At 41.6% G+C, this 15,573-nt stretch overlaps 1 protein-coding gene across 4 annotated transcripts in view; it reads right to left on the reverse strand.

Annotated features, from left to right (window-relative positions):
- Nucleotides 1-15,573, reverse strand: part of LOC142410338 (transmembrane protein 263-like) — a 201,220-nt gene that overhangs the window by 171,264 nt on the left and 14,383 nt on the right. For all 4 annotated transcript variants that reach the window (XM_075502713.1, XM_075502716.1, XM_075502714.1 and 1 more), the window contains one exon: nucleotides 15,357-15,447. In XM_075502713.1, the coding sequence (XP_075358828.1) occupies nucleotides 15,357-15,447 (91 nt within the window). The remainder of the gene's footprint in view (nucleotides 1-15,356; nucleotides 15,448-15,573) is intronic.

A 15,573-nucleotide genomic window follows, 5' to 3' on the forward strand; every position in this document is an offset into this window, starting at 1 on the left:
CTTTGTCAACCTTCTAGAAAAAGCAGGCAAACTTTGGCAGGTTTTGTGTAACAGGTTTACACCTGCCCATTTTAAAGATTCCTGAATGAAGAAGCTGAGATATCAAGCAAATCCCAAATGAGCTAGCAACAGAACTCCAAATGTATCACTGAAGTGATGACTCGCTGCCCAGCTACGCAAGCGTCTTAGAAACCCCTCAACTCCCAAAGCTTTCTGCCCCACAGTATCTGTTTGAATAACATCCTGGCTGGGCTCCTGAATCTCATAAAGCAAATCAGTATTACAAGACTATACCATTTCATGTTTGCTTTGGTCTGCAGTGTACCAACAGCTAATATCAATTAAAATCTCCAGCAGACCAAGATCTAGAAAGAGACATAGTAGGGGACTTCAAGCTTTTACTAAATAAAGCTGAGGAAAAACAACACAAAGATGCAGAGTCTATCCCAGCTGAGCTACTAGTTCTCTGGAAAGCCCACAAGAATGTTAATCTAGCAGAAGAAACCATGTTTTAGAGATTCTTTCCATTCACTGGGAATTGATTATATTGAACTTCAGAAGGATCCTCTAAAGAACCCTGTAGCATCTAACAGCAGCTACCCACCTTTACGTGCGCTTCACCTACTAGCAGAAAGAAATGCTTGAACAGTGAGACTGCATTGGCAGAAGTGGTTTGTATGACAGTTTTCAAAGCGTTTGTGTGCTGGAACCACAGTTTAGCATGTAAGCTGATAAGATTAGAATAGAAAATGACGTTGCTCTACTGAGGCCAGTATCCTCACGCTTGTCTTTCTCATCCCTCTCTCCTCCTTTATTTATGGATGCTCTGCCATCACTGTGATATCTAACACATAATTTGGTTACTTCCTGAATACATTTTTGGTCAGTAGCAAAGTACTGCAGAATAGAAACACTGTCACCATCTGTCCTGACATGAAACCTGCCTATATGCTCCAACAGACAGCACAACTCATAATGGATGACTCTGGAATAGTCTGCTAATATGGTGACTGTTTAGTGACCAGAGCCAGTGAGTAGCTCATTTGTGCTTGAAAAAACCCTAGCGTTTGTAAACCCTCTTGTTACAATTTTTAACTACGGACAGTCTCCTCCTCTTACCTACCATCAGAATTCTAGTTTTTTGTGGTTTGTGGCTTTTTTTTTTTTTTTAATCTCTCATGTTCACTGACACAAGATTTCATTGTGTTTGCATATTTTGAAATACAATAAGCTGACAATGTTAATGTTCTTTAGCATCAGTTCAACTATCTCATTCTTCCTTTCCTGTATTTCCCACTCTCACCCCAAAACCATCCATGAAGTAGTAGTAGTTGTGAAAACTGATCTGTCTGCAATATTTTGAAACAAAAGCTGAATATAACTGCCCCTTCTAAAGGACTGGCTGTTACTACTTTCAAGGACATCCATGTGACAAGACAGTCATACAAAACAAATTCAGCATATAAGGATCATGACACGTGAAGAAGCTACAGATAGAAGGAACGTATCTGCAAGCAAAAGATTCATAAAATTGTGTTACGGGAAAAAGAGCATGAGTGGGATGGCGGGGGGGGAATATTCTTCACTGCTTTTTTTTTTTTCCTCTTTGAATTCTTTCAAGCAAGGCCACAGTTACTCCTTTTCCTTGTGATTTGAGAAAATTTCAGACAGTAGAGGAAATTCATGACTCAAGTTTCATACAATTCAGTAACCTTCCCCCCATCCTACTGTTACACATACATCATGCACACGTTAGAGTGCAAGACTGAAAAGGAAAATATTTCTTCAGCTAACACTGTGGCTGATGGCACTCTGCTCCTGTCAGTGTGGCAAATGGGAGTCTACCACAGCGTACTCATCTGTATTGAGAGAGAAATTACTCCTGCCCATCAGTCACAGAATGGATGAGGTACAAAATCCATTCCCATGATGAATAAATCAGAGTTAATAAAGGTCAGGATGTCTTCAGTGTCTGCTGGGGACAAACCTCATTTAAGGTTATTACATTCTTGTCAAAATCTTGACCAGAGTCAGTTTACCTACCTCTGTCTTCCCTTCCTGTATTTCCTCCCTCCTTTTCCTAAAGTCACTCAGCTTTGCACGTATTTACTGCTTTACTTTTTAACATCACATTGTTTTCTCTAGCAAAGCAGGGTATCTTGCCACGTTTCAATGAAGACAGCTTTAAGTTCAAATACTGTCCATTCCAAACTTAGCACTGGAAATGGAAAAATACATGGGGTGAGGCTCAGCCCTCAAACCCACCCTTTAAAGAGTATGAAACTGCTAGTTGTCCAACAAGAGATTGATTCCTACATCTGAAGGGAAGGGCTGGATATCTGAAAGGAAAAATCTGACCACAATTTTCAGAAACAAGAGCTGAATCTGCAGTTAAAAGTTGTTGTGCAATTCAAAGACTATCGTTCCCTATTTATCAGTTGTAACAGACCAAATATATTGTAGGTACTCCAAATAGGGTTGAAGATTGTTTTCCTGTCAACTCATTATTCACAGATCCGTTTTCCAGTGTGGCAGAGAGATGTAATTTAGCTCAAGTGACCATCTGAGAACAAGAGCTTGTTCAGGACAAAATGAGGGCAAGGGATGGTTGGTTTCTCTGAACTAAAAGCTTTCTCATGATCTCAAATCAAACCTGTGACTACTAATGGACTCCAGCTAGGTCCTTCTAAGAGGCTGTTGGAATATTTTTTTTCCAAGCTGTCCTCTCAGGACCTTCCTTATCTCCATCTGAAGTCCTGAATTTTTTTGTGCTGCAGGAGGAAGAGAAGTCAGGTGAAAAAACACTCTGTTATTTTACTCTGAAAACACGTTTTAGCCAGAAGCTACTATAAATTCACAGGTCACTTAAAAGAACTGCTGGTATGTCATGGAGACTCCAACTATTTGGAAACGCTCTTATTTGTTCTGTACCTTACAGATTCTGTGTCTTTACAGATTTCTCTTCCTGGCTGTAATTCATGACAGCAGCAGGGAAATGTGTGTGTGTGTCCCCTCCCAGCAGTTCACTTGCTGCTGCTGCTGTTTTCCCTCTACTCTAGTCACAGTTCATGATCTGCTGACGTAAAATTTGCTCCCCTGGAAAAAAAAAATCATTCCAAACAAAAGGATTAAAATCTCAACTTGGGAATTAGCAGGTAGATTTAAAGATTCCCCTCCCCCCCCGCACCTGCCTCAAAGGAAAACAAAGCAGATACTGGTGTTCAAGAAGAACAAGGTAGGTTTGTACAAGGCCTGCTTACCCCTTCCGCAAAATACTTTCTAACAGATTCTCTCAGAGCCACTAATCAATCAAGGAACTACTCTGCTTCAGGAATAAATCAGCAGGCAAACTGGAAGAAAAGCATTCAGCTGTGGAGCTGACAAAACAAGAACAGCCCCGCCACAGCCACAGGAGCTGTGCGCTGGAGCAACCACAGCTCGCCTGGTCAGGGGGCTGAGGAGTGCCCACCTTCCCGCACCTCTCCCCACGGCTCTCCCTTCCAGGAGGAGCCAGCAGAGGCTCTCTGAGGCCACCCAACTCTGGGCTACACCACATGATGCAGATCAGCAGTTCCAGACAAGAGGATCTGTGTGTTCTTATAAGCACTGCACATCTGTCTGGAAAAAGGTCAGAGGGCACATTTTGCTTTAAGTGGAATTGAAAGCGCCCACTGAGTCAGCAGAAGGTTTCTTGTTACGCTGTGAAGCACACTTCGGGTCTGAAAATAACGCTAAGGGTTACCAAGACTTCAACAGCTATCATGCATGCTACAGTTTTCACTCCTTCAGATATTTAGTACCCATAAACCTAGTTCCCTGTCTGGGTAACGCTTCCTTTAAAGACACCTGCTGCTGACTGGGAAATGTGGAATGGTTTCCACACCAAGAACCCCCACAAGAGAGGGAAGGTTAAAAACCTTACAATAAAGAGGAGAATGAGAAGGGAACTAGAGGGAAAAGAAGCTTTGCTAACTCTTCGAGTTTTATTTGTGAAATTAATTAGTTAATGAGAAAATAAGAAAGCCCAGACACATTCTTGATGTCCCGGAATTTAAGCTCGCGGCAAGAGCAAACGCCAGGTCGCGGTACCACAAGAGGCTGCTCCAGCACTCTGGCGGCACCTGCCGCCGCAGGCCGCGGGCGGAGCGGCGGCTAGCTCTCGGCCGCCCCCTGCTGGGCTGCCCGCGGCACCGCGCAGCGGCCGCCGCTGCCGGCAGCGGGAGAGTGGGAAATCCCCGCCGCTGGAGAGCGCTGCCATGGCGGAGGGCGGGAACACCGCGCCCCCAGAGGTGCCGCTGGCCGCCGAGGCACGGCGGCCGACCCCACAGCGGTCACCGCAGAGCGCTCTGCTCGAACCACGCAACTCTAATTTGCCACTTACCGCTCCCAGATTCTGTCAGGAGTGTTTTAACTGCACAAGACAGCTGAAGAAAGTGTTTAAAAATGAACAGTCGTGAATACAGTACTGAACTCAAAAGCTGCCGACGCCAGACCTGTACACAACCCGGTAAGGCCTATCCCGGCTGAGTCCCTCAGGGCAGGCTGCTCAGACTCCTCCTGCGGTGCACTTGGCAGTTGGCTTCTCAATTTGGTTTTAAGTGTTTGTTTTTAATCGCACATGTCAGCATGCCGGGTGGTTAACTTACAATGTGTCACACAAAACAAGAACAAGCCTCCCAGTTAATCAAATACCAACAAAACATGGCATGTCATATTAATGATACTTGGATCAGAGCCAGAAGGAGTAAGTTTGAAAGCCAAGATCCCTCTGTTTTCCTCGCTATCTTAATTACTGTGCTACACTGAAGTTGCTAGAAGCACGGACATCAAAAGATGACCTCCTGTACGCTATCACAAAAGAGGTTTTTAATGACGCCTGTGGTTGCACCTATCTTCCTCGCTAAAATAACGAGGAAACCACGAGAGCCCCATAGCACATACCGGACCCAAGGCCTGTCCTTAGGCTCCACACAAGCTCACATGCATGCTACAGGCTCTACTCAGCTGCACATCCCGTCCTTCGATCTACGGTCCACGGGAATGACGTGAGCATTAACTCACTCCGGTTACGTCCACACTTTCTCCAGAAAGAGGTGCTCCCTCTCTTTGGGTGCTCTGCTGCTTTTGTGCTAGGAACCAACCACACACAGCCGTGCAATGGGGCAAAACTGGTAACGTGCAACCAGGGCTGAATGTAGGAAGATCTCTTTCAGTAGCTGCGTGGGCACATGTTAAGCTTAAACCAATGACCAAGCTGTATTTTAATTACAGCTGGATTCAGAAAATAACCACCTTTTAAACGTCTGTAGATTATCAGAGGAAACAGATTTCTTTACATAATGTAAAGGAGATGTTTAGGCAATATTCAGACTTGCTAAATGTGTTTTTTCCTTTTTCAACATAAAGGTACAAGATCCATAGACTGAAAGACTTACCCACTTCCCTGATTAAATAAGTCAAATATTTTTAGCAAAAAACAGCCCTCAAGATGCTAGGAACAAAATACTGCATTAACAGTAACAATAACATTCTCAAGCTATAAAAACACTAAACCAAACTTGCAGCCTCAATTTGCGTTTCCCAGAGTGAGCCCTAACTTTAACATACTGTAATAACATTGTATTAAATCTTGGGGGTTTGTTATTTGGCTTTCGGAGGGATGAGTGAGAGGTACTGGGCACTTTATACAATCACACTTTCCAGTATTGAATACATACAAATGGCTGGCTTAACCAAAGAGGATGACTTCACATAATTAGCTAGAATTATTCCAATTTTGTATTCAAGAGATATAGGAACTTTCTAGCGGAAAACAAACTAATAAAATCTGGAACACCACACACACAAATAAATCTCTGGAGAAGTTGGGGGGGGGGAATGAAACAAAGGAAACAAACAACAATCTTGGACTTTGAACTCCTGCATAGGGCAGAACCTTTATTCTTACTATTTTTATTGTACCTTTACAATAAAATTTAAGTTCCAGAAAGGTAAAAACAGTAGAAGTCAACATTACTAGTTTCTTTCTTAGAGTCTTAAATGGATGAACAGGTATTTTGGTGAATGGCTTACACAGCTACACTGGAAACTGTTCACCTCCTGCCTACCTCTTGAACACCTCTCATTTATTCCAAAGATCAGGTCTCAGGTGCTAGAAAATAAAATCTGTTATAGTTCAAGAATATAAAACAGATTTATATTCTTGAACTATATTCTTTCTACTGTAAGAAGATTCCAAGACATTCTTCTAGCAATCCCAGATCCTAAGTTCACAGAAATATCACAGCCAAATTTTTAGCATTACTTGCAAACTGGATTTAATATCTTATATGAAGAATATTTATGTTATTTCTTTTTGGATATGATCTGAAAAAAGACATTAATTTTTCGTAATACAAGACCCAAAAATATAAAGCCACTTAAAATTTTTGCAGCAGTTATATCCTACTGAATGTTACATACTTTTGGCAAAAACTGGACACAGTAGTACGTTAGTGGTACAGAGAGGGCATAACAAAGAAGACAGGAGTAAACATAAAATTTAGTCTTAGCTAAACTCTTTCTGACCAGGGAAGTGTCAGCCGGACAGAAAGAGGACAGATCCCCCATAATATGCCAAAGAAGTATACAACAATGGCTTGAGAATCCTCCACATTAATAAGGAACATGCATTAGTCTTCACTGTGATCAGAAAATAAAATGAGACAGAGAATTCCACACACACATACTACTGTAAGACTGTTCTCTATAAAAATTACTCTAGAGTTCTATCCGATTTCAAAGTAGATGAAGATTTTCTTTTTCTAGAATACTATCCCAGAGGTCAAGAAAATTGACACAAAACCCCTCACTTTTACAAGCTCATCCTTAAGTTCATAAACAGCTTTGAAAAGAAACCTACTCTTCAGAATAAGATTGTTTTTGTGATCCAAAATGATCAGTCCAGGAGAGGCCAGATTGGTTCAATTGTGCAATCATACTGGTAATAAAAGTAGCGGCTCAAATTGTTCACAAACAGCTGAAATCAAGACAGGCAGCCAGGTTGAGACTACAGACGTTTATAATATGTTAACTGGGCATTTCACTCAGTTCTGAGGCAGAATTAACAGCCTCACATACCAACCTTATGATTTAATTGCCTGCTATAATACTCTGATAGTTTAGCAGTTTAAGATATCGTCATTGTTAACACACTGATAACACCAATTCCATTTCACTCCTGACCTGGATTTACTGCATTGCTCATTCTTATTTAGTACTGCAGATTGTAGCTATAAGAAAGTGAGACTTGCTTACCTCTTTTTTTAGTCCATTAGGAAGAAATAAGAACTGCTTTCTTTTTCACCTTTAGAACAGGACTGATAACTACAAGTCCAAAAGATTTATTGAAAAATAATTGGCTGCATCTCTATGATAATGTCTTTGCCCCTCAAAATGAAAAATACATTATAAAAGAATATAGTCCTGCATTCCTAATTTCATACATCTCTAACTAGTACACCATCGGTGACAAATGTCTGCCACTTCAGCCAGGTAATAAGATACATTGCTTTCACTTATGAAACAGATTTCTGTCACTCCTGCAGTTCAAAACCCTATTGCTAGAATAAAACACGTTCACTAGTAATTGATAAAGATGTATCTTCTGACAGAGGCTTCCCACTGGCCCTTCACCCTGAAATGTCTTTACATTTGGATGATGCACATTACTTACACTTACTGTGCCAAGGCAAAGGGTAAAACTATCATTGCCCCATCCTATGTGCAAACACCCTCAGGGAAAGCCAGATGGTTATTGACTCACTTCACAACGTTATTGTATTAACAAGATCCACCGATAAGAGGTTTCCCACACTTAAGTTACGAGAACCTTTCTTCTGGAATCCGCCAGGCACTTGGAAGCTATTTATGCTGCCATTAACAGCATATGCTGTGCACACATACAACACTTAGTGACAGAATGATTTGCAGGGCATGGAGTAGGCTAGAGAAAAGGGATGCTGAGCTGTCAAAGTAACATCTCATTATATCATATGAAAATAGTGAAGAGGAAAAGAATAGGGCAGAGGGAGAAGTGGAATAAAAACAATTTAAATAGCTTTCATGCTGTTTCTAGGAGACCATGTAACACAGCTGCTGAATGGAAGATGCCCGTTGTCAGTAGCAGGCATACGGCAGCACTAATACAGAAGGGGGGGGCCTGAAAGAAGAAAAAAAGAGAGGTACACACAGACACTGGTTGAGTATTATTCCCATTTCAGATTGCTGATTTCCCCCAGAGAACAAAATTAAATAAAGCACGAGGAAGCCAATATAGCCACTGGAGAATTTAAACAAAAAAGAATCTCAGCTTTTACCAAAACAATGATGATAATAAATTAATCAGAAACACAGTTCTAATAGAACTTGGATAGATGTGAAAGTGTTTTACAACTCTACCAGAAATACCAAGGTAGATTTTGCACACACTCCAGGTCAGTTCTTTTTGCAGAAATAAGAACTGTTTTGGCCAACAGAAGAGTATGGCTGCACAGAATCTGTGCCTTAAAAGGAGACAGATGATACTGAAATGTTGCTCTTCAGCCTCAGGCCATTTACAGACCTAGCTCAGGAAATGTTTTTATAGATGAGAGGACACGCCAGGTACATAAAGTCCCAGCTCCAAAGAACAGACAGCCTCATTGCTAATTTCTTTCTCTGCTTTTTAAGAAACCTGCCTTTCTATTTGAAGTTATCTGACAAGTCCAATCACCTCTCCAAAGACTCAGAAAAAAGCCTGACAAGTTATATATCAGGCAAAGTTTTGTATTATTTATACATTATGATCACATTTTCTGTTTCAATTTTCAAGTATCTTCTACCTCTAAAAGCTTAAAAAGCTACAATTTGCTTTTTCACCATCCTCATTTATGAGTAAGAACAGTCATTTCTGTTTCATACACAGAGAATACTATAGTTCAAGGAAGCCAAACTACTTGACTAGTGCCACAGACTAAGTCAACAGTAGAGCTAGGAATAGATTAGACCTGTCCCATTTCCCAGTGTTTTGCTTTAGTTATAAGACCACAGAACTGCAGAGGTGAATCCAGGCTGAGAACATTGCCAACTGGCCATTAGACAAAAAAAAGCAGATCATTTAAAGAGCTCTTCTGTAGAAGGATTTGACTGTTGGACCTCATGAGATAGCACACTGAAGAGAGTGATTTCATTAGGGAAAGCAGAAGAGGGTTTAGCAGATAGCATAGTTTTGCACTGCCAGCTTTACAGAAGTTCTTGAAGATACTAGTCTGGTAGACTACATACGCACATACATATGTATGTATGTAACAGATGACACCAAGTGCCACAGGCAACTTTGATAAAGTTACTTTATACCAGAAATAGCAACAGTTTTCAGTACAGAGCTTAACACTGAAAGGAAGCGGAGCTGTTATTAAATGCACCGTTTTCCAAGGTGATTTCTTTGTGGTTATTTGGATATAGGCAGTTTGGAGACAAACATACTAAACATTACCTGCAACAAGAGGATGCAAAACATGGTACAGCTCAAGTTTGCAGCATTTAAATCTTGTTATGGTGCTTACTGTGGCAAACATTTGGCCCAACAATAAAACTTTGTCTCTGACGGAGACTGTTCTCTGTAAAGAATACTTTTAAACAAACTAATTGGAAAAGTGCCACACATTTATCAAAACTGGATCTGTTTATAGGAATGTACCTTTTCAAAGTACCTATATCATGGACTTGAACTCAATGTCTTGCATCTCAGATGAGATACCTAAACAGCCGTGTTCTTCTGGCATCTGCTGGCTTCAAGAAATTGCCTTGTTCTTGTAAGAGAATACCCCATTATTACCCCAGTATGATGTTAAAAGTCTAATTTCAGAAATTTCAAATGCATGGTAGTACCTCAGTTGAAACACAACCACACTTTTCCTTTTTTTAGTTAGACCTGTACAGATAATACATCTAGGTAAAATACTTGTATCCAAAGACAATCCTGAATGAGTGATCCACAAAATTCCCAGATACTTTGGATCAGAGATTCCCAAATTGTGGATAACGAGTCCTAAAGCTTCCCACAGAAGCATGCAATATACTTTTATTTTGCAGAAGATATAAAACAGCAGAAAAGGCTATATGCCTCCATGGAGACAGATTATAAGGCTCACACAAGATACTATGTTCTAAATTGGTGCAAATCATCTGATTTACAGTAACTATCCGTGTGTGCTCTTTACCCACAGCAAGTGTAAAACAATTTGAATTAGGAACACCACAGTTATTTGGAAAGTAAATTTCCTAAGATCTGTTATATACTGCAGAGCTGCTAAGACCCATTGCTTTTAATAAAGCTTTACTCCACAAGGCCCAATCTGTCTGCAACAAAGAAGGAACATCTCTACTAGGTCTAAAAACCATGGAAGAGATAGCGGACGGTTCAAATGCAAGACTCAGGCCCATTGCCAAATTGGTCATAGTAGGTTGGCTGATAAAATTTTAACGCTTAATATTTGAAGATCATGGAAGAAAGAACTGGTTTGTAAACTCCCAAGAGGGGCTACTACTGTTAACTAATGACACAGCTTTTCAGTCAGACCATACCACCTTATACTAAGCTTTAGTATACTCAGTACTAGTTAGCAGTGTAGGGCCAAAAGAAACTGCAGTCATACGCCAGTATCTACCATGGATGCATTCCGTGCTAAATGTGTAACATTTAGCAGTTTGACAGGGTAAAGCTACTTTTCCCATAAGAATTAGTGTAATAGACGGGGGATACATGCAGGAACTTCAGAAACTTTAAACACACAGAGATAGTACATATGAGGTAGAGCATCACAGAATGGTTGAGGTTAGGAGGGACCTCTGGAGATCATCTGGTCCAACCCCCCCTGCTCAAGCAAGGTCACTTAGAACAGGCTGCACAGGACCACATCCAGACAGCTTTTTAATATCTCCAAGGTGGGAGACTCCACAACCTCTCTAGGCAACCCATTCCAGTGCTTGGACACCCTCACAGTGAAAAAGTGTTTCCTTATGTTCAGTCGTGTTTCAGTGTACACACTGCCTCCTGTCCTGTCACTGGGCATCACTGAAAAATCGTCTTCTTTACACCCTCACTTCAGGTATTTGTATATGTTGATAAGTTCCCCCCAGTCCTTCTCCAGGCTGAACAGCCCCAACTCTCTCAGCCTTTCCTCATAGGAGAGATGCTCCAGTTCCTTAATCATCTTCGTGGCTCTTTGCTGGGCTCTTTCGAATATGTCCACGTCTCTCTCATACTGTGAAGCCCAGAACTGGACACAGTATGGACTCCAGGTGTGGTCTCATCAGTGCTGAATAAAAGGGAAGGATCATTTCCCTCAATCTACTGGCAACAGGATGGACAAGCAGGAATAAGGTCAGGGTCAATGATTCATCAAATAGAAGAGATCAAGATCTAAGTCATCCAACAAAAGAGATGCTGCTGTTTCATAACTGATCATGTTACAGAAGATTTAATCACCATCAGATTTCATTGCCATCACCTTCCTTGGGTAATTTAATGGAAAAGGACAGAAAAGGAAGACAATGATAACAATTAACAGCGCACTGTATTAAATGATCAGCAACAGAACTCTGAAATGGTGCATAAAGAAGCAACAGATATAGCAAGGTGTTGCTGTACTTGGGTAACTGAATTTAGTTCTCTCACTACAATCAGACGGCCATTTAACAGCAAACATTCCAGATCACATAGAATCTACCTGAAAGTAGCTCAGTGCTTGAACATGTGGCAACACAGATCCGCAGTGCTGAATCCTTGCAAAGAGGAAAGCGTTTCATACCATTTAAAACAGACTCACTCCCCTGCAGAGCTCGCTGCCCTTCACTGTTTGGCGACGGTAACTCTGCCATACACATAGCCTTCCCTGTGAAGTGTTAAGCACGCTAGCCTGAGCAGCACTCCAAATGCTAATTAGTATTGCTCCCCCGCACTTGCCTTTGAAGTGAGGGTGGGGGGAAAAAAAGTACGTTAACAAGATCGAAGAGAAAGGAAAGATGAAGGGGGAATAAAAAATAAAAATGTGAATTGGGCAGACGGATCATGAAGTCAAGAGGTAAAATACCGTTAGAGGATAAACAGCCTTCCTGAGGCGGAAAGTGTGGAAAGCTGCCCTTGTCATATCACAAAGTAGCTTACGGGAAAGGAGTTAATAGGTTTAAATACTTTCTCTTCTTCACTGGGACGCGTGCAAGCGATGTCTGAAGCCCGGGCTGTCGCCGCCGCAGCCCGCCGGAGCGCTGGAGCCATCGCCGGGCCTGCAGCGCCCCCCCGCGGCCGCGGCCCGCCCCGCCAGCTGCCCGCCCGGTCCGCTTCCGCGGCCCGCCCCGCCGGCTGCCCGCCCGGTCCGCTTCCGCGGCCCGCCCCGCCGGCTGCCCGCCCCTCCCGCTTCGGCTGCCCGCCCGGTCCGCTTCCGCGGGCGCAAACACCTCTTCGTACACGGCTGTGGCCTTGGCCTCGCTGGCCGGATTCTCCTCTCTCCACTTCATTTCAAGGCAGGGCACAGTACATCGACGCTACTGATGATAACACATCTTCATTATAAAACAAAAAGCCCTTTTTGATATCTAGTATCACTTACAGGATCTTAGGCCGGCCATATTTTTCACTCATTTACTCCCCTGACTTATTTTAATCGCAAAAAACTCTGACAGAAGATTAAAAAATGGGTTCAGGGATTTCAGGGAACCCCTTTCAAGGATTTCCTGGTTAATCTGCTTTTTAAAGCACAAAACTTCCTCTTGTCTCAAATACAGACAGGCTGCCACACAGCACCAGAAAGCAATGTTTGCTACACTATCCTACTTGTTACCCACACATACACTTATTCGAGACACTTACGTACATGACGGACCTGTAAAATTGTCCCTTTATTTGCAGGCGGCCATACTGCAACGCTGTTCAGAAACATGACCATCCCTGAAGGGTAACCTTTTATTTTACTGCAATATTTATATAGCACAGTGCTTCCAGTTTCCCTGCTTTCAGGAGGGGAGTAAATACGCAGTGCAAGCTAGAAAACAAAGTCATTATGATGCAATCTGGTGAAATAATGGATTGTGCTAGAAGGACATGGACTCTGGAGAGCTTTCCATCCCTTATGTGCTCATTACCAGAAGGCAAGCAGACAGAGTCTCCAATTCACAGATCCCAGGAAACAAGAGTGCAGCAGTCACGACAACATGGTTTATTTATTTATTGCAAAGCATTTGATTTAACTAGGAAAGTGCTATCAGAAGAAACCAGAAATCAGTAGAAGAGCAACAAGAAGATAGTGCTTAATGGCATTTAATATGAAAACAACTTCAGAGATCCATTTCTTTCACGGGGTATTTGTAATCACTCCTGCAACTACATGATCTTCATAGTAATTCTGGTTGGTCTACATTGGTAGACAGCAGCTTCTAAGCAAGACTCCTGTTACTCAGCTTCACTAATACACAGAGCCAGCTATAATTTCAGCATGATCCTGATGGCTCTCTTTCAGGAGCAATTTTTCCATCTCTTCTCCCAAGCAGTCTCTAGTTTCAGTTGTGTTCTCAATATCCCTCCTATTCTGCTACTCTTAACATCATCGTAAATTTAAAAAGTACATACTGAGCTCAGATTTTAAAAGAACTCACAGTATCTACTATACCACTGCTTAAGCAAACCAGCTGAACTGTTACAGTTCTTTTTCTTCACCCTAGCAAAGCGGGCACATCCAGAGCGCATACTTCTCCCAGACCACCCAACAAGTTGCAGAAGTGGAATATTAATACTGACATTTTTCATCACCATTCAAACCAGCAGGGTTCCAGGCAGAAGCAAACACTTTCAATTACAAAAACTTGTTTTGCAAAAATGCTTAGCCACATTAAAAAAAAAAAAAAAAAAAAAAAAACCAAACAAAAAACCTTCTGATTACACAATTCAAAGCCGTAGCCCAAAATCTAAGACTATTCCTGATAAACTGATGAGACAAGACAATCTCCTGTGTTTTACATTTCAGGATATGGTCTCTAGGCTCATGTAATCGTCAGCTCAGGCGAGCGACCAGAATTCTTACTTCAACAATGCATTGTCATTACATGCTGACTTGGCATTACTTACAAAGGAAGGGGGTGGGGAGGAAAGAAAAAAAACACCATCAAGATTATATCCTCTATGTATATATATATAGTAATCGCAACATCTTCCACATTTATTTCCTTCTGGCTTCATAGGAGTTGCAAAAAGAAACCTGCCTTCCACTTACCTCTATATACTGTAATTGCCAACACAGAGCAATAGCAGAACATTGCCATATATGAAATGGCAGAACAAGAAATTACAACTTAATGAGAAAACTGTAACAGAATGCTCAACAAGAAGGGATGGAGCAGCAAAATCCTAAAACCATCTACTTGGTTCATATTCCCTTTAAGAATGGCTGTCAGGATAAATGCTGTATCAGCATCTTATTCTCTTAAAGGAAAAATATAAAACACATTTATGTTTCCCAGAGACATGTTATGGTATTTTAACAGTAAGTTGCTAATCAGAATCTCAGCACTCGCTGGGTTGTTTAAGCTGTCCACAATGATTATGACTGATTGTGTTTTAAAAGCCACCGGAATGGAGACAAAGCTCAAAATGTATCATCACTTGTGACAATGTTAGCAGCTTCTATTCAAAAGAAAGCAACACCTATTTTGTTGCATGTACACAATGTCTGCAACATTTACACAGTGGGAAAAATCCGTTCCCTGTATAAATCTAGGGCATATCATTGCAAACAAGGTTTTTAATTAAAATTGGCATTTTTGAGCCTCCTAGTGACTGACAGTGTCTCACTGCGTCCTCCTCAGATGGCTAAACTGGCTTCCAAGAGAGATGGCGGAAAGAAACAAAATCACTAGAATATCTAACTTTGACAAGTCTCTGCTGGGGACAATTTCAATAGCAGGATGCTGCAGAGACACGTTAAGAAAAGAATAGATGACTACTTAGGAAGTCTTCCCTAATGAAGGCTCAAAACATCACAAGACAGTAGAGGAGGCATTTTATTCCTAAGCCTACAGACAGGATGATCAAGCAGGACAATTTTAATCAGAAACCATATCCTTAAAGGGAATGCAGAACAATATCTGCACCTCAGTGGGTGCAGCTTTCTTTGAACACAAGAGGCTAGACCTCTGGCTGGGAGGCTAGCTCAGCTGCCAACATTGACAAAGCTTTATCCCTCTCAAGAAAACAGGCAGAAATAGATAAATAAATAAGACTTCCTTGGCCAGAACATTTTCCCCAATTTAATGCAAAGAGTTTATATTGACTGTTAGTACTGTACCTTCGGGAGGCTCTTCCCGCAGATGCGGAGGCAGTTCTTCACTTGTTGTCTCAGTTTCATCTTCCACCATCTGTGTTTCTAAGCTAGGTCCCTGCAGAACAGAACAGCAAGAGGAGGTAAATTGGAGAAAGTTCAGAAAGGAACCACAGAAATAATCACAGGATTAGATAATATTCCAGACAGTGAAGACACAAGGAGCTCACTTTAGCTGATGAAA

This window comes from Mycteria americana, chromosome 5 (assembly GCF_035582795.1).
Source record: "Mycteria americana isolate JAX WOST 10 ecotype Jacksonville Zoo and Gardens chromosome 5, USCA_MyAme_1.0, whole genome shotgun sequence".
Classification (NCBI taxonomy): domain Eukaryota; kingdom Metazoa; phylum Chordata; class Aves; order Ciconiiformes; family Ciconiidae; genus Mycteria; species Mycteria americana.